We start from the raw sequence: 20,268 nt of genomic DNA, 5'->3' as shown, positions 1-20,268 counted from the left end.
TATCTATCTATCTATCTATCTATCTATCTATCTATCTATTATCTATATCTATCTATCTATCTATCTATCTATCTATCTATCTATCTCTATATCTATCTACCTACCTTCACATCGCTACCTACCTCACATCGCTACCTACGTCACATCGCTACCTACCTACCTACCTATACCTACCTACCTACCTACCTACCTACCTACCTACCTACCTACGTACCTACCTACCGTCACATCGTACTACCTCACATCGCTACCTACGTCACATCGCTACCTACCTACCTACCTACCTACCTACTACCTACCTACCTACCTACCTACCTACCTACCTACCTACCTACCTACCTACCTACCTACCTACTCGTTTTTTCATCATCTTATTTACCTGCAGGTTGTTCTGAATTGCCTTGAAAGGCAGCGTTCACAAGGTGCTCATGGGCAAAGCTTCCCTCTCCCTTGGCAACCTGGTTGCGTGTTTTGTCTTTGGTGTTGTTGGCGGTATCAGCGTAGCCAAGCAATCGCGCTTGGATGGGTGGAACGTAAGTACACAGTTACGTTCATATCGAGAGAAGACATTCACACCGATAACTCGTAAAGCATTTCTTGCTATGATTTCCGATTCTTGTTATCATAAATAAGATAAGCATAGAGTGTATTACGTACTGTTACCAGTAAAAGAATTGATCTCCGATGTATCAGGACTAGCTTATGGAAACTGGCGTGCCAGTCATACTGACATAAAGTGTTCCTTGTTGATACTGTAACTCGGCTCAGATAAGATGATCCCAGCTGTCAGCAGAGATCGCATTTGCACGTTCAGTCTATTTTTAGTTATGTGAAATGATATCCTACCCATGCACAGCGAGATATCTCACTACTATGACACAGTGTTGTTGTGTTGCACAGCAATACAACAGTACGACCAGAAGGATTTTGTCACATATCATAAGCCCGTTAGAAGCTTGTCTGGATAAATAAAAAAAGTAGAATAAAGGTAAATCATTGTGTAAAAAACAACGCACACTATAATTGAAGCGCACATGCTGGAAATACGAATTCAGATGCTCACAAAACAATTCCAAATCTCAGAAAATACATGTCATAATTTTACGGGGCTCCAGAAGAGTTAATACTGCATAAGCACCCGGACTTCCTTTCTGAACTATTTAGAAAATTCTAGGTCTTCTTCAATTGCACAGTTTCTTAGTTGTAATGGTGAAGCAGAGCAGGCGTTGTAAAGTGCGCATGAATATTTAAGACATTGGGTTTGATATTTAGATGATGCTATACCATCACTGTTGTGTCAAGCAGTTCGGAAATGACGGTATACTCGACCACACTGCGGATTTGTGAGGTCGGATATCCTCGTACATTTCTTCAGTATCTCGAAAAAAAAGCGGTTGTTTTCTTCGCCTTGCTTGGAATCCGCACTAAAAAAAAAAAAAAAAAAAAAAAAAAAACGACGCGTATCTCTGGCTTTTTTGGCGCAACTTAAGAGGCGCCAAGTGCAGAAAGCTATTCTATTTTGTCACATCTGCGTAGTAACCAAGACAGAAGACTCACTCGCACTACCAGAAATACTGCAAGTGAGTTCACTTGTTCAGGGTTTGTAAATACAAAAACCAGCACAAATAAGGTTAAATGAGCTTGTCCTTTCGCGTCATGCGTACGAGTACACAGTTGAACATTTGTTGACCATAACTATAGCTCATGGGTGTTTTTACCACGATCTACAAGTACAAATGGACTTCGATGCGCGGGGTACATTATCAGGTCACATCGCTATCAGAGAGTGTCTCACGAAAATGATATCCCGAAATTTCTTGCTTTCCAGTTTTTAGAGGTTGGAGTGACGCTCCATGTAATAGCGAGGAATTATGATCCGCTGGGAAACAACATGTCGGACTGCCTCCGCACCACTACAGTCGACAAGAACAACGGCAACTACACGGCGAAACAAGTCGTGACGTTCATGAATCACAATGCTGGCAAATGGTAAGACGCTACGCACCACGTTGGAAGCATCGCAGGGAAACGTGTCCATTGTGCGCCAGAGGTCCCAAACTCACCTCAACTAGCGGGCCGCAGTCACGAAATTTAATCCCACAAGGGCCTGGAAAGTGGAGAAGGTTGGAGCAGGGGGGGGGGGGGGAGGGTATTGAAAATGTCAGCCAATGCAACGCTGCCGTGTGAAAGAAGGCCTTTCGCACATGGCATATATGAGTCAATTCTGAAGGGAATTTGAAGCTCAGGAATCGAGAAAATACCGATGCCAATCTCCAGAAAGGCTAGAATCGATGCCGGTTCTGAAATATGTGTTTTCGTTCCACGCATGCTCCATGTGACGGTAGCCACGGTGACCATGTGTTTCAACACGTGGTTACCGCAGGAGGTGTTTCACGAAGGAAATGCTTGAAACCAGTCTCATTTGTGTCGCTTACCTGAACGAAGCGTTAATAATCGCAGTAGGCGGTAAAACAATGCGAATACTATTTAACAAGGTTGAACGCTCATTAACATACCTACGAAGAAAACTTTAAAAAATATAGTACGAAGACACTCGTGTGCGGGCGGGCCGCGGGTTTCAGGCGCGAAGTTCTTTTTACGAGTTTTAAGCAGTCTTGTCTTTTCTGTGTGTACCCTGTCTAAATGTTTACGCTGAGCAACTTAATAATGGAATACCAACTAGCCCAATCCCACACTTGAACTTGAACCGCTATTTGACGTATAACACAGATGGCTGTGCGTACACATCGACTCCTTGTATGTTTGCGAGTTTTGTGGCACTGAGCAATGTTAGGTGGGGGATTGGTTTCGTAAAAGGGAACGTGCGCGATACCGGAACAAGAAATGCTTCTGTAGCAAGCATAGTGAGAAAATATTGTGCATTGAAATCGGGTGGGCGCTACACCTGAGTAGGCACTCATTATTCAGGAAGGCTTCCTACCTTTAGTTTAGCACATACATCCCTTTTCAATGAAAGGTAGCCTGGTACATAGCCACGCTGCCCCGAATGGCTGGTCTGCTAGTCGTCGAATTACCTTTACGTCATCATTGTCTCGGAGAAGGGGACGTTTCAGGAGAACAGGACGCTTTTCTTTTTCACTCCAATGTTATTCTCATATTTAGCGAGGTGGATCAAGATTTGTTGTTGCTTACTAATTTTTTTTTCTGCATTGTCCTCATCTACAGTTTTGCTAATGTATCACGAGAGTTGGTTGTTAGATGAATCAGTCATCCGTAAAGTTAGTGAAAATTCGTAATGTGGATTCAGCGGAAGAATACGAACATTGTCACGTGGTCGTGACGTTGAAGAAGGCGGCAAGAAGACTGGCAAGTACGAAACTAATTTATTTGGGCGCACTCGTGCCCGGAAAATGAAAGCTCACAGTGCAAGCGATCATAGGTCGGCAGAAAAATTGGAGCTCACTCCGACTCACTCAAGAAACATATTTTGCTCTGAGGCCTCAATCAGACTCAGACTCACTAGACATTTTTTCAACACTTTTCTTTCTGTCGCCGGGAAAAGAAAAGATTATATATACATGAAGTTTCTCCAGCCGCATAATAAGCTCGTTTTTGGCGTTGCCCGCGGAAAATATGTCTACAAAATAGCAAAACGGGTATAGTTGCGCAATCTTTCCTTCTAGACCACGGCAAGACAAAAGAACACAACCGGTTGCTTCACACTGGACTATACCTAGTATTAGTACTTTCTGTGGTAGCCACCTCCGCGTAAATTGCTTCGCTCCAGAAAAAACGTAAACAAACCTGATTTCATGATAAACAGACTCGTCCAATAGTTTTTATAAAATCCGTGTTTCTTCTTTCTTTTTAGGATGTCCATCAACCAAGGTTTAGTAGCCTTTGGCAACAAGGATAGAGAGTTCAATTTCATGAGAACTACAGAGGACTCCGGTGCGTACATTCGGTCTCTATGACGCTTCATTCGAGAGAATATTGTCGCCAGTAAAACTAAGACATCTGCGAAACGTAACTAAACGTTGTTTTCTTTAGTTAAATTTCAGAGGATTTTTGTTACTCCTATGCAAATTGCTTTAAGCTGCTGAGGTAACAGCATTACCGCCGTTACAGGGGCTTTTTTATCATGGAGATTACCGCCTGCAGTATCTGATAAAGTGGTAAGGCACTTTATACACACCAGATGGTCGGGGTATGCATGGCCGCGTGGCTGTGTAGCGCCAGCGGTCTGTTTACATTGCTATGCCCGTAGGTCTGTGTCTGAGTGTTTATCTTCAGTCTTCTATCCTTTGACACTCGTGAAATTGCATGTTTTCTGTGAGTGCAGCATTTATTTTTCAGTCCTTCAGTGATAAGGGTGCCTAGACGATTGGTATCACCCCTCAATATACGTGTTTTGACCCGTGAAACATTTTTTTCCGGTGGGCAGGGGCGTTATTTCTAAACACGTCCTTAAGGGCGTAAAGTGGTTTATTGTGTTCACTGTGCGTGTTCAGTATTTTTAGCAGCAGGGCCATTAAACATGGCCATGACCTGTCAACCCCGATACCTCGAAGCAACAGTGCAACATGGTCAAGTTATACTGGCAACGACGCCTGTATTTCATTCTGGCTTTATGTTCCAAAACGCCACTCTCTGCGCCGGGTGCGCGCGACCGTACGTTTTGAATGTTATAGACATGCGGGAAACAGGAGAAGAATTACCGCAGCACATTCCTGAACTATAAGTGGCAAGCGCTTGCCACAGCACTCGAGAATAACGTGAATTTCGCGCGGCTGCGCTCCCTTTTGGAGGGTGTAGGCTTCGTGCAATGTAAACTACAAAATGTGTGTTCCTTCTTCTTTTCTAGCGGGACCGAATATGTCGTACGCATTTTTGCACACGGAGAAAAGCTGTTGCGTCATGGAGGTCAGTTACGCAGGAATGAAGAGGACGGGTGAGTCTAATGATTCGCCTTCTTTGGCTACGCGAGTCGACAACTTCGCTCAACTTCATCAGGCGCAACCAGTAACCGCTTATAGCTCCTTCCCCCTTTCATCCCCCTCTCCCCCTCCCATCCACTCTCCTCCTGGCTATGCCTGTAGTTCTGGTCGCTGATTTCGTAGGTGGCGCTCCATGGCTAAAATAATATAACCGTTTCGGGTATTCCTGAAGACGTCATGTGATTTACTACACGGTACACGATGCCTTACAACGCCGTTAACTTTTATCGACGAAGCCGTGAAAAATCATCGCGGAAATTTACCACAGAACCGATATAACGAAATGGTTCAAACGAGAATAGCGGAATGCGAGTTTAAATGCCTGCACAAAAGAAGTAATCAATTTTAACGCATGATGATATTACATTATGTTGACAGGTAGCTACGTTTCAATACGAGAATTCAAGTCTCGAATGCAGGCGGGCTCGATAGCTATTTATCAACTGAAATTTAATGGGCACAGAAGGATTTAGAAGTTCGCTGAAGAAAAGCGGAATAGCGCAGAACTATTTAAAATTACGCTGTCCTCATTATACCCGCCACGGTGGTCTTGGGGTTATGGTGCTCGATTGATGACCCGAAGGTCGTGGCATCATGTCCCGGCCGCGGTGGCCGCACTTTCGATGGAGGCGAAAAGGTTTGATGCCCGTGTACTTAGATTTAGGTGCACGTTAAAGAACCCGAGGGGGTCGAAATTTCCGGAGCCCTCCACTACAGCATCCCTGATACTCATATCGCGTTTTTTGGGATGTCAAACCCCAATAATTATTATTAGTTGTTTTCATTGTAAGTCCACGACTGCACGAAATTATCGGGTCATGGCCACCGAGCTTGTATGTCACGCGGCGCAACAAAAACAACAAAAACGACCTTTCGTATGCATGATTAGGTACAACATTACACAATTAATTATTCTAACGCCGCATCTGCCACGCCTGTAGTCCTTCGCCACTGTTCAGAAATATTTGGCCTGCGCCAAAACCGCCTGCCTGTCAACAAACGCCTCAATAGCTTAACTCACGACACGAAAATGACCCATACGTACGAAAGTGCCGAACAAGGTCTATGTACTTCCAAGGAAAATTTTGATAGTGCTCCCTTCGACACGGAATAGCTGATGTCTCCCTTCCTATCATTCATCACGAGTTTCCTTGTAGTTGCGGGGAGAAATAGTTTCATTTGCTACCAACTAATAGTCTGAATTGCATAATAACGCCGTCCGGCAGGCCTTGCGCAAAAGAACTTTGCATCACGTACTATACTTTGCTGAAGGTGCGTTTTTTTAACGCCTTATTGGAGGCTGCCGCAGTTGTTGCAAGCTCTCTGCACGGAAAGCAACAGAAAGTGAACCGACCGGAGACGCCGGCACAAGCCCTTTATCTCCCGCATTACTTCTGACAGCTCAGCCGACGAAACCCTCTTGACTTCCGCGTGCTTATCGAGCCATATCAGCCGGGTAGATAATAAATTGTGCCATAGCGCTAATGCTGCTCGTTTTCCAGAAAACAAAAAGACATTCTACATAAGAGCAAAAAGAAAGAACACGTTTGAATGGGCCCTTCGGATATGTTTCTGGTTCTCACTCACGATTTCGTTGGCGGTGACGCATATTTGACGTCAGGCGGTAAGAAACAAAGACAGGACACAAGTGCCGGACGTTGTCGGGCCGCAACTGGACGACTGGACCTTGAAAGTGTGAATGCAAAAATACCATGGCAGTATGCACGATGCACATGCAAGCTTGTAGAACAGTGCTGCGGTATAGCGGAACTCGTAATTGGTCCGAGCTCTGGGGACACCCTCTTTTGAAAGAACTAATAGCACGAAAAATGAAATCCAGCCCTCAGCGCGCGCCGCGTTCCGTTGTTCACGATGGAACGCGGCGTCAGGCCAAGGGCGGGTGACAAAGTTGGGTGGCGTCTTGAAGCCAGCGGCATCATCTTTTCATTTGTTTGTCGTTCCACTGAGTGCAGAAGTGCGTCCATGCAAGAAAAGTGTCGGGAATGTTTACTAATTATATTTTTTAAAGGCACGGGCTGTCTAAATTTATTTTCAAGCATTTAATGCTTGCAGTCAGTATTCATCAGTATAGTTAGTAACGTGGCCTCCGGGTTAGCTTCGGCCGAGCTCCCTTCATCAGCGCGCGGACGGAACTAATCGCCGAGGCCATGTGTATCGTCATAATGATCATCGTGATTGGCCTCTACCTTCTAACACGTTGCTCGGCCAACGCGCGCTCACTTTGTACTCTTCTTCTTCTTCTGCTTGCTCCCCGAAGACGTGCGCCCCGCTGATTAGCTAATTCACTAGGCGGTAGAACTAGGCATGCTATGACCAAGCTAATTAGGACAAACATGCGAAGATCGAGCTTATGAAGCCAAGTCTTCCTAAGAACATGTTATTCAAGACCGTACTAATTAAGGCAGTGCTAATTAAGCCACGCCACGGTAAGGCTGGGCTAATTAAGGCTAGGCTAATTAAGGTGTGTTGCCACCTTTCTGAAAATGTTTTAAATTTTGATCCGAAATTGATTGCTTTGCGTATGTTTTAGGAAGCGCTGTTTAAAAGGCAATTCAAGCATGTTAGGCAAAAAAGTGAAATTAATCCAGAATTACTGAAATTACCCAATGCATGCCCATCACACGGACAGTCGTAAGTACTGATCCCGTGATACAAAACAGCAGCAATGTAGCTGTACGTGCAGGCTCTGCAATGAACTAGAATATTTGCGCTGTCGTCAATATTAAGCGTAGTATAAGCGAAAAAACCTAAAATTGTGTAATTTCTGGTGCTGCCGTTACAATGTAAACCTTAAATAACATAGAAATTTGTTCGCGGTATTCAATTATCCTAGCTTATTGCACAGAATATTGATTAAGAAACACATGGAAAGTTTCATCGAAAAATATTGGTTCATTCAAAGGTTATGGCTTTTTGCGCAACAAAAAACAACTGAAAATGAAGTTATGAGAAAAACAAATAAAGATTTCCAAACGTGTTGTATGCATTATTAGCAGGTTGTGAGACACTAAAAGCCGCCACGCTCATAGCTGGAACCTCGCTTAGCTGCCACGACTTCACCGTGAGATTGTTGAGCAGCTCCTAGTTTTTTTTCGGGCTTGTTTTTCGTCAGCAGTTGAGTGGCGGCTGGCCTTATTCCAGCGAGTTTGGTCCCTGCTGAGGCAAGCCACTGCGGTGTAGTAGCCAGTATCAACAGCGCAGCCTGCCTGAAGATATGCAGCGTGCCACTATTTCCATTGTTGAATTAACATATACAATCTTATAGTCCAAACAAAGCAGTGCGCGGGCCTACGTAGACGTCTTTAGGGACAACCCTATTGAAAATTTATCGACCATGTGGAATGACAGATTCCACCATCCATAATTATGGTGGATTATGGTGCTGGAAGATGGTGGCATATGGTGCATGCTGGACGCTGGCGCATGATGGATGCTGGAGAAATACGGAGTGTAAAACGGCTCTACAGGTTCAGGAGCGTCGTGCTAGCTGCCACACATAAATAATTGTATACATACAAAAAAAAAGAAGAAAAAGCTGCATGCAAAAAAAAAAAGACGCTCCCGCCACTAGGAGTCGAACGTGCCACCTTCGGATCCTGAGCCCAGTACTTCACCATTACGCGACGCTGAGACACGTGTTGATCTATATAGAATGACTAGTTAACATACTAACACACCATTTGGCTTCAGCTCTGCATGTCTGATACTCGAGCCAGACGCGATCTTCACCTGCTACCAAAATTTGCGTAGTTATTAAACGCAAGCAAACTGCTGCTGGTAGCGAATGGCACGTCGATAATGGCAACAGCGCTAACTTTCTTTTACACTTCACAACGTAACTACAAAAAAAAAATATCAAGTACACCAAGAAGGAAGGAAGGAAACAGAAAAAGGAGAAGGCAGGGAGGTTAACCAGAAACATTTCCGGTTGTAGACCAAGGAACACGTACAGTTTACCGGCTGCTACTGCCAGGTTTAAAAGCCGTTTCTCGCATTTTCCAGAAGTCGACATGTGCAGAGGCTTTATGTCGACTCTAATCTTATACCCCTGACACACGGGCAATAGTAAAGTACTTTGAGGTAAACCCCTTTTGTCGCCTAAAGGGACCATTTGCAGAAAGGAGTTGTGCCGATGACACACGGCACCGGACAACTGCTTTAAGTGGTTCCTCAGAAAAACGCTGTAGAAAAAAATGGCGCTGTTTGTGCAAGCAACAAAATAGGAAATGTATTTAAAAATGCACATGTACATCATATTTCGCGATATTAAAGCATGAAAGCTTTTTTTTTATTGTCTGCGGCTTATAACGCGCATACTCGCAATTTCCGTTCATTTTTTTCCGTTTTTAGCAGCAACTTAACTTCGTCTGGCAACTATGAACAGTTGTTTGCTGTATAAACGTTCGCTTTTCGACAAATCGTTCTACTGCTGAAAATTAAAACATTTTTGCTCGCAAAAAAAAAGTCACTAGGCACCTTAGTGTTGCAACATGTTTTCTTTTATTCATAAATTCTGCACACTGTGTGCGAGAGTACTCCCTTTCTGGCCGAAAAGTAGATGCGCGATCTGCCTTTCCGAAAAGGATCGTTTCTGGAAGGGAGTTACTCCTTTGTCGTGTGTCACTGCGCTCGAACGCCTTTCCGGAAGATGTCCCCTTTTCTAAAGGACTTTAGAGTGGCCGTGTGTCAGGGGTATTATTCGATAAATACGCGAGTGCAAATGATTTTCTAATGTAATGTTTTTTTGCGCAACGTACAGCGCGGCCGTGCCAGCGCACTGATCTGGCGCTGTACTGCCTAGCGTGAGATAAAGGAATGACATACATAGCTTGTTTAACACATGCGATATCATGCGATGACAGTGCACTTGCTCTTTACCTGCTTACCTACCTGGGCATTTTCAATAATCGGGCAGATGCGGCCTATCTTATCTTTCGCAGAAAAACAAACATCGACGCCTTACTTAGAGCCCATGTTCTTCAGCCCATGCGCCAAATGGTGCACGTAATTAAATACAGCACGTTTTCTCTTGTCATCAGACTTAGTATTACCACCTTTGCGTTTTATGTGCTTGACGTTACGAACCATACGTTCACACACAGACGAAATTGCCACATCAAGGTAACCAGCGTCAATTAAGCGATTGACCTTTGGTTCGTTTCGCAATTTCTGCAGGAAAACCTTGCGCGCTTAACAATTATTGACCCTTTCTGCATATCGAATTCTGATTCTGTGTGCGAGTTTCTGAATAGTAGCTCGCTGAACATTCGTGGCGCCTTCAGCGTGGATGTGGAAAACTTGTATTACTCCCTTCCACATGCCCAGGTTATGAAATGCATAAAAGACTGCATAGTCTATGACAATGACGAAGAACATTTCAATGATGGTTCTGGTATTTCATTAGAAACCTGTCTTGAACTTCCTTCTTTTTACTTAGGGAGTACTTTTGTTGCATGGCGAGGGGGTCTTCATGTACAAAAATTCGGGGTGTGCATAGGGTCATGCGTGGCTCCTACCATCAGTGACATTGTTTTAGGCTATATGTACAGACAACTAGAGGGTCACCCTGCTGAGCTTTGCAGTGGAGTTCTCCGTCATGTTGACGATTTCGTTGTAGTTCTGAAAACTGACATTTACCGCGAAGGTGTTGATGAAATTATCACGTTATTCAGGCACCACAGCATGGGCCTCGCCTTTAATTCCCAAGTCCCTAAAAATGGTTAGTCTTTTACCAAAGACTAACCTTTGGTAAAAGTTATGTGCGCTGTAAATATGATATAGCTAGAAAATATAGTAAATATAGAAAATATACAAAATATAGAAAACATAGCTAGAAAAGCGGGGGACTGTTGTTCTCTACTGAAGCGTTCCGTATGCCTTTCCAATAATTCCATGTTTCCTTACGGTATCTATATATTTTCTATATGTTTTCCATGTATTTGCGTAAGAGTTTTACGGTATCGTGTTGAAAATTGGAGTGGCATACGGAAGATTTCGGTAGGGTTGTTGTTGTTGTTGTTGATGATGATGCAAGGCAAGCAGTCGTAAGACAAAAAAAAAAACATTTCCAGTTCAAGAAAAAAAAACATCTTTTAATAAATAAATGAGGCCTGATTGCTTCAAGACGAAACATCACATCGTAGATATAGTGAACGGTCACGTTTTCGTAGGAGGGCTTTCAGCGGGAGATTGGAATGACTAGATTGAATAAACAATGTTATTGAATGTCATTACTGATATAAAAATTAATAAATGGTGCCTGTAAATTAGAAACTAGAAAGGGCGACATCTGCATGCGACAACTGGTTTGGCAATATCTTGGAAGAATGAAAGCAAGATGTTGCTACAACTGGTTTGGCAATATCTTGGAAGAATGAAAGCAAGATGTTGCTGCAATCGCAAATCATATCTGCGGAATCCCGCAAGGTGGGAAAAGGGTTATTAAAGAAGGTTAGCATCCACCCGCTTATAGCACAAAGCTAAATATGTCTCTCCCAATGTGTCAGAAAGGATAATCTGGAGGCCACCCTAATCCTCGACTATTGTGTGTGGTGGTGGCACTCGCACGTCAGCGTTTCTTTTGCCCTGGTGTATGCATTGGGATAACTTTGTGTCTCGCGCGCTGCCGAGGCGGATCTCAGAGGTCATGAAGTAAAAAGCGCGTGGTTCACATCTGCCCCGCCAGGTGCAGCAACGATCCAAGCTGCTCAAAAACTTTCAAACAATCCGACGAAGTAGTTTTCATTATTTATCCTGACAGCCAGTTGGTGCTTCCCTTCAGCAAAGTTATGCTTCGATATCATAACTATATACTATAACATCAAGTAGAACCATCAATTTCTATTTACTAAAAGACTGATTAAGAATATTCAGGAAACCGGAAGTAAGCATTCTACCGAATTGTTGCAACAGCCACTCGGTGCTCGCGCGACGCGCCACGAAAGAGCTTCGTGGCTGAAAAATTCGTCCTATTTCGGGGTTCCAACAAGGGTTACAACCCTGGAGCAGCTCCTGTCCGCAGCGGTCGCTCTACCAATTGAGATAAGCAGGAGGCTGTTGAATATGGCACCCCACTTAATTATTAGTTAGCTGTATACTGGTGAACTATGTGCCAAATAGTTATGTTCCGATTCATTTTTTCGGTACTGATACTCCCCATTTTTTTAGTGAAATGGAATCTAGCGCATGGATAGTGAAGCCAGATATCTGCAAATACAGTTGAACGCTATTGCAAACGCTCTATAATATCACGAAGCGTACATGAGTGTGCTTGATTCCTGAAGTAAATTACGCGGGCATCTAAATGAAGCGCAGTGGTGTCATTTCAAAAGGGGCTAAACACTAGAGGCCCCTGTAGTGCGCGATAAAAGAGCGCGTTCTTGAAGCCGAAGTTGTCGAATGTATCATCCAATGCAGCGTCTCTAGCAGCCTGACTTGTTTTGAGGCGAATTAAACCTTATAACTAATCCTAATGAAAATGCATTAGCACTAATGAATTGGTTATGTCTGTAGAAGTGGGGCTGCTGGTTCTACAAGGGACCGCACTCGATTCACGAAATATATCATTTCGATAACGAGGGTTCTTTGTTCCTTTGCAGTGCTAGAGGTGGAGAAAAACTCGACACAGGAGGAGGCCGATGGACGACACTGCGTGCTGTGGGTTAAGGAAGACGAATTGGAAGCTCATCATGCATCGTGCGAAGAATACTTCCTGCGTGAGTGCGTTACCAAACACGTGTACACTGTTTTCAACAGGACAGAATGCACGTCGACGCACACAAGTTGGAATATGAACATAAGAACGAGAACGCTTGGGTAATAAAGGAAATTATGTACGCAATAGAAAATGCTCCTTTTGAACTAGTTCGGTTGATTTTTGATTTTACAGACACAAACCTTGTTACAGAATGTTTTTAACCAAATAGGGGATATTCATTAGGCTTGGTGCTCCGGCAACACTGGGCGCGTCCACTACTTTTTTTTTTTTTTTTTTTGCTGGGCGCCGTCGCGGAATCGTCTGCTAGCGCCTCCATAAGGAGAGGCCACTGAGAGGCTGAGCCGCAGTCGTTGGCGAAGCTTTCGGACCAAGATAATGCGGCTCTTTCTTTTGTCATCCAGCTCCGCACGGTCAGTGGACCTCACTGTGCTGCCACAAATCGACGAGAACACAATATCGGAGCTCTGCGCGCTTAAAAGCTCATCCGGACGGCGGCTGCACTAGGCGTACCGCTTCGCAAAGCCGAACTGCTGTTCTCTCTTTCGATCTGAGGTTTTCGCCGCGAGATCGGGCTATAGGTGGCCGCACCGTCGCCCGCGTTAGTGTGGATAGGCGGTCGGCGGCAAGTAAACAGATGTACGCAGCGGCGCTTCGCCGTAGGCGGTTTGAGTCGACTGTCGGCAAATAAAGCGCGTTGACTGCAACCCAATGGTGATATATACGCCCTCCATTGGCACATTATTGCACGAAGCCGTACTAACGTTCCTATTACGTGTGACAGAAGCGCAATCTGCCAATCACTGGGCTACTGACCTTCGGTCACACTCATGTTTTGCATGGTGCTCGATGTTTTTTCTCGCTGTATTTTTACTTGCCTGACTTATGTACTGCCTATAGCACATTAAAAATAGTGTTGCGCGACTTAGTCAATTAAGTATTTACTCCTTGCTCTAGCGGCTACAAAAAAGCCTGCATTTCTGCGTTATTAGGTGAAGTAGAAGCTTCTGCACTTTACTTTTCTGTTTGCATGAATACGTGTATCGCTATAGAAATGCCTGGCTTGGGGTCTTTTTTATCGCTAAGCGGCCTTTGCAGACGCCATTTCATACTTTGAGGTATCACAAGCATTCCGAAATCGCAAAACACTTTACGAGAAAGTGCCGGTAAAATTCTACATTCACACCTCGACATTTAGTACTGCTTTTGTTTAGGACGGCTGCAAATACACTATGTGATGTGCTTGAACGACAAAGTGGCACCCACATTGAAATGACTTGGCGAATGAACGGTACGATGATTAGACAAAGCCCCATACCGACACGTGCATGCACTCGCTTATTAGAGTGCATAGAAGTCTTGGAAGGCGAAATGCTTGTGTATATCGTGTAGCCATACGTACAATCATTCGATACTGTGCCAGCAGAACCGAACAAGCTGTCCTTCGAGGACGTGCATGACGTGCACACGGCGAACACGGTATGGCTAGCAGACGGCGCAAGGAGCAATCCACACCACGGGGTTTCGTCCGCTCGCCTCTAGGTGCCGACACTGTTCGATCTCGCGGCCAATAGGCGCTGCGCAAAGCGCCGGCAACGCCGCCTGTCGCCACGGCTCGGAATCTTAGGCGGGCTGTAGTTGCTTATTACATAGCAATTTAACGATTCTGTCAGCCTTCAGCAATGCCTAGAAACAACTGCTGCGTAGTTGGCTGCTCAAGCACGTACAAAAACTCGACAGGAACACAATTCTACAAGTTTCCAGTGCTGTATCAAGTCATTGTTTAGATTCGTTGAATAATAATAAAAAAAAACTCACAGGGTCACCTATGCATTCGCCAGACATGACTAGAAAGCAAAAGCCATCTTCTTCTTCTTGTCAGTCGATGTATTGATTCTACCGCGCCCCCTCCAAAAGCGTTCTGCACCTAACGCGGTTTTGCACGGCCTCCGTGACCAATCACGGAGGCAATGCAAAGCGACCATGACGTGTGAATACGTCATCATGTGACGTCACGTTATGTGACGTCATAATGATTCTACATATTTTGGCGATCTGTGACGTCATGATGACGTCATATGGTACACCATCACGTGAACATTACTTTTTGCATCACTCGTGTTGACGCCGCCGACGCGGGACGCCGACGGGCAATTTTTCCGTTTGATGAGGCATCTAGGGATTTCGCCTTCATAAGCTACACGACGTTTTGCATTTGCTCCGTGATCGGCCCACCGATCACGGAGGCAATGCAAAGCGATCATGACGTGTGAATACGTCATCATGTGACACCACGTTAAGTCACGTCATGGTGATGTCATATTGAAGTTACAAATTTACGAGATCTGTGACGTCATGATTACGTAATATGGTGGCGTCATCACGTGACGGTTATTTTTTGCGTCACTCGTCTTGACGCCGCCGACGGCCAATCTTCCCGTTCGAAGAGGCATCGAAGGCTTTCGCTTTCATAAGCTAGGCAACGTTTGCTGGTGGACGTATATAACGAGATAGTCAAATGCTGCGGTTGTGTGCTGCATTTATGTTGGCAATAACGTTTTTTCAGTGAAGCTTGCGTTCCCCTGACGCAAACACTATGTGCTAAAAAGCCCAAATATATTTGTGCCACTCTAAAGCTCCCGTTGGGCCTCTCCAACCGCATGTATTTTGCACGAACATGGCATGAACATGGCATGTTCGTGCCATGTTCATGCATAGTTGAGCATCCGCCTCTGCTGTGGGAGGCAGAAAATTGCTGCCGCCGGGTACCTACCGGTAAAATAGGGACAAGCGCACTTCCGGCCTGGTGCTCGGCAGAACAAGTTCACAGTCGCTTGGGAGGGCACCCACCCTCTGGGAAATTGGCGGCATGGGACCGCCAGACCTGAAGATAAGGTCACCCTATTTTTTTTTGACCGCACGAACATCGCATGTTTAACTGGTTGATGCCTCTAAGCACAACGACTTCTTTTATATTTGTGTAGCGTATACCTTCTGCTAGATGTTCGAAGTCTCGTAGATGATGCGCGAGCAAATCTTCGGGTCATATCATCCGACGCCCTCAAGAGCAGGCACAGTAGATTTCTTTTCGAGATTTTATTCTATGACCTTTACCGGTAGTCAAACACGCATATATCGAATTCGCAAAAATAGGAGATTTGGATTAATATATTTTAAAGTCCAATACAAAGCTTTTGAAGAATTTATTTACGGTGCGAATTTCGGTATGTGATTGTTTCAATCTTACACGGCACCAATTCACAATATTGCAAAGAAGCCAGCTTCATGGTAACACGCGGCGATATATTTTTTTACTGTGAATTTTCTTCTGCCTTGTTTTCCGGGCGCGGTCAATGCAGGGCCGGGTTAGATGCGAGAAGATACGGTATCGATGTAAACAACGCCTTTACATCTTCATAGGCAGCTGTTCGTACTCCTAGGGTGTCAGCTACGGTGGAACAGTAGTTACGGTGCTCGGATGCTGACCGTCGAAGGTCGCAGTTTCGATAAATGGAAGAGGCCCATATACTGTACGATGTCAGTGCGCGTTAAAGAACACCAGATGAACGAAAATTTCCGAAGCCCTCCACTACGGCGTCTCTCATAATCATATCGTTGCTTTGAGACGCAATACCTCAGATGTTATTATTAGTAGTAGTACTCGTAGGGTGCCGGAAGCCTGTAGTCTTTGTTGTGACGCTTATATCGGCGTTGTTCTTCAATCGTACTGAGTGTGCTTTTTCGGATTATGTACACAGCAGCGACATCGGGCTTCCATTCTCCACGTTCGGCTATGTTGATTATCGCCAGCGTTGAGGAGAACAGCACGTTTTTTTCGTTTCACTGCAACCATAGCCTTAACAAAGGGAGCGGGAATCGCGGATAAGCGAACGACGACCGCCCACGACGGGCCGATGGGCGTGACGACGTGGAATCAAGGAATAAACACGAGATGGTTCGTAAGCAGTGTATATTTCAACTCGTTCCGCGCTCGACCCTAATCGCAACACTCGCTCACCCGGGGACATGCGGGAAAGTCCTTTCCTGTGAGAAAAAGGTGACCTCTTGTGAGGGAAAGCCAGCCTTTGGGGCGTTTCGTGTTGTCCGATGTATTCGATGTATCAAATTTTGCGGCTATTTTTGTTCGATGTGGCTGTAGATTTTCCTACGCAATGACGTTAATACATTGCATTGCTGTATTCAGAAACAGTGCTTTGTAAATGATATTTCGATTTAACCGAGCTCTAAAATACAGAAGGTTTTCTCTCTATTGCCAACAAAACCTGGTGGTCTTCGACAGGCAGTCTCTTTGTGAATGTACATTACACAATGTACAAAGCTCCAATGAGTCAAGAAGCTATAGCTGTAGTAAAATACAGCGCGACAACCAGTACAGTGCGACAAGGGCGTAGCCAGAATTTTTTTTCTTGTGAGTATGAAGAGCGAGAATGAGAATGAGAATGCCAGCCATACTTGTGACTGTCGTATGTGGAGTTATTAGAGAACATTGGATCACCATTTCTGATGGCACCCTACGAGTTGAAGATCGCAGCAAATGATGCCACATTTACAACCTCTTACTTGAAGAAATGCCGCCATGACACGCTCAGATCATTTCCAGTGCAACGACCTCCCTGATGAAGCTGCCAGAAAAGCACACGTAGAAACAGACTAGGCTGCATACTTAAGTAAGCTGGCGCAGAACATGACACTGCAGAAGTGGGAAACATCACAGTTCACACACCATCGTTTGTATTCTCTCGACTGCGGCTAGTACGTGGTCTTTCCCGAGAGGAGACAGAGACCCTTTATTAGAAAAACAGTGCAACGACCTCCCTGATGAAGCTGCCAGAAAAGCACACGTAGAAACAGACTAGGCTGCATACTTAAGTAAGCTGGCGCAGAACATGACACTGCAGAAGTGGGAAACATCACAGTTCACACACCATCGTTTGTATTCTCTCGACTGCGGCTAGTACGTGGTCTTTCCCGAGAGGAGACAGAGACCCTTTATTAGAAAAACAGTGCAACGACCTCCCTGATGAAGCTGCCAGAAAAGCACACGTAGAAACAGACATTGTTTCTATACCTTTATCATAGATTTATGCGGCTGCATACTTAAGTAAGCTGGCGCAGAACACGACACTGCAGAAGTGGCAAACATCACAGTTCACACACACCATCGTTTGTATTCTCTCGACTGCGGCTAGTACGTGGTCTTTCCCGGGAGGAGACAGAGACCCTTTATTAGAAAAACAGATTTTTGCCGGCGCCTGCATACCGCTCGCATGCTACTCTATGTAGGGATGGGGAATGGGATTGCAAGATTCCACTAGAGAGGGACGACATTAATAATAAAAAAGAAAGAATATAAGAAAATGAAATGCGCAAGTCAACCAGTGCCATCTGGGTCTGGGTGCAACATTCACAAACGCCTACTCATTTAAGATTATGATGGCCGACAACGCCGAGTGCAACGACTGGGCCGTCGATGAAACTATTGAGCACCTCTTGCATTACTGCCCGACTTACTCAAACGAGAGGCTTCATTTGCTTACTGCTCTAAATCAACGGGATGGAAGCGCTTTCACAGCCGGAAAGATACTGGTATCGTGGGGCTGCCAATCACAGGTCCCAAAGGGAACGAAAGCGCTGTTGCGCTTTCTCAAGGATACCGGGCTGATTCGCCGTTTGTGATATCAAACGCGGAACAGTAACGTCGGCTAAAACAGTGACTTTTTGCTCCACCTCTGTAACTTTACTTCCCTCTCCACCCTTCCCCAGTGCAGGGTAGCCTACCGGACGCAGCCCTGATTAACCTTCCTGCCTTTCTTCTATTCTTATTCTCTGTTTAGTGCACGACAAACATGGTCATGTCAGTTTCATTGCCAATGCGAGAAATTCATCACCGAAAGCCCGTCGTACAATGTGTATAGCCTTGATACGCAGTATGGCACTCGGCTTACCTTATAGGAGTTTTGTTATCAATATTTCCTGCGATTTCCCAACAGTACTTCTCATGTCAATTAAATTAGCATGCAAGACTTTCCTGAAGTTAGTAGCGGTGCAAGCCGGTTTATTTCCCGCTACACGGAAGCAATTCCCGTATGTAATGAGCAATTGAAGTGAAGTCAATGGCTTTAGGAAATTCGAACAGCTTTTGTCTTGTCGATAGATGCCTGGATTAACGTAGATGATGCTGTGAAATCCTGGTGAAGATGGCCGCCAAGAACTGGTCGAATAAATAATCAAACTGCTGCACGAACAAGCGGTAGTCCACTTCTTGAACACGCTGTTTAGGGAAAGTAACTTAAAGCTTCTTATGGCACACAACCCAGCCATTTGCGCGAAAAAAAAGAAAAGCTGGGATCTCACCTTGAATCCCGTAATCACGTAGGGCTAAGGTCATGAAAGAATGCTGTGGCTGAGAAGGTTATTTGCGTGGCCATGAGAACGAACCAGACGTAAAATGAAGCCAACAACAGGTCACGGTCCCTGGTGTGAAGGTCGGTTGCCGCGGGTAGCTTCTCGGTCGCCACTCGCGGATTTTGGTGCGTTGCCGACGTGAATGCCGCCTAAGCAGAACACAGGCGAAAACCAGTTGCTACAACGAGAAACTCATTAAGGTAGGTCACCACATTCGAGAAAAAATTGTACAGTTGCAGTCCAAAAATTATAATAATGATTTTTGCTTGTAGGGCTGATGTAAATTGAAACTTTAGGATGATGAAACTGCTACAAATGTAAAAAAACAAAATTTATGAAAATCAAATTGTGCCAAAATGTGCACGTTGCGCCAACAGTCATAACTACAAAATGGTTGGTGCGATTGAAACGCAACTTAGCAGGTCCGTAGTGAGGACACTATCCTGTGCATCTAACCTCCACGATCAGCCCATCTCTAAGCTAAGGCACGTTATCGTAAAAAGACTGAAAACGTTTATATTTGACAGCTTTGTTTTGCACATAACTGGCCGTAGCACAGAAAGTTACTTCTCGCTTTCAATATTTCTGCTTGAATGCCAGCTGAACCTGTAAAGAAATAATGCGAAAAATTGTATGTGAAAATGTTTATCAGAAGGAAAGTTATCACTGTTGGGTAAGTGTAGGATGCAAAAAATGATGTTTTGAGAAAAATGGCTTTAAATATTTGATTTGAATGTCCATATAATAAAGAAACATTCAATATGTCTGAAATTCTCTAGGTTTATAGCTGCGGGGACCTCTTCTGAAGCGGCGCTTTCTCCTTTTGAGCGAGCTCAAGCACATATTTTTTCTAGCTCGTTTTGAGCCTCCAGCTGACTCATCTACGTGCGCCACAGCAGCTCCACGCTTGGTATATTGATCCCTTACCTTGCGTTGATGCTTCTTTTTAACACGAAAGTGTTTTATGCCGGGGTCCACCAAGGATTTCAGTGACGTATTTCCGTCACGGAAATGACGTCCAAAACATTTACACGATCAGATGGCAAAGAAAAAAAGCGCCGTCAACTGGCATCGAACCCACGACCGCTCGGTCCGCAACAACAGATGCCCGACACGCTATCCACTGCGCCACGGTCACAGACTCTAGAA

The 20,268-nt window shown here is 44.8% G+C and overlaps 1 protein-coding gene across 1 annotated transcript; it reads left to right on the top strand.

Annotated features, from left to right (window-relative positions):
• Positions 1 to 410: 410 nt before the first annotated feature.
• Positions 411 to 12,798, top strand: LOC119376251 (uncharacterized). The gene is made up of 5 exons (XM_037646155.2): positions 411 to 533; positions 1,829 to 1,989; positions 3,833 to 3,912; positions 4,826 to 4,912; positions 12,578 to 12,798. Exons 1-5 carry the CDS (start codon positions 429 to 431, stop codon positions 12,796 to 12,798), a joined length of 654 nt encoding a protein of 217 aa, XP_037502083.1. The 5' UTR covers positions 411 to 428.
• The last annotated feature ends 7,470 nt before the right edge of the window (positions 12,799 to 20,268 follow it).

This window comes from Rhipicephalus sanguineus, unplaced genomic scaffold, assembly GCF_013339695.2.
Source record: "Rhipicephalus sanguineus isolate Rsan-2018 unplaced genomic scaffold, BIME_Rsan_1.4 Seq1138, whole genome shotgun sequence".
In the NCBI taxonomy this organism is placed as follows: Eukaryota; Metazoa; Arthropoda; class Arachnida; order Ixodida; family Ixodidae; genus Rhipicephalus; species Rhipicephalus sanguineus.
Note: the sequence above shows the minus strand (reverse complement) of the source record. Positions and strands in the feature narration are given on the sequence as shown.

Excerpts from the sequence above, each read along its gene's own strand:
- LOC119376251 (XM_037646155.2), top strand. The coding sequence starts at position 429 with ATGGGCAAAGCTTCCCTCTCCCTTGGCAACCTGGTTGCGTGTTTTGTC. Across the intron at positions 3,913-4,825 it reads GAGAACTACAGAGGACTCCG|CGGGACCGAATATGTCGTAC; the intron begins GTGCGTACATTC and ends CTTCTTTTCTAG. Across the intron at positions 4,913-12,577 it reads CGCAGGAATGAAGAGGACGG|TGCTAGAGGTGGAGAAAAAC; the intron begins GTGAGTCTAATG and ends GTTCCTTTGCAG.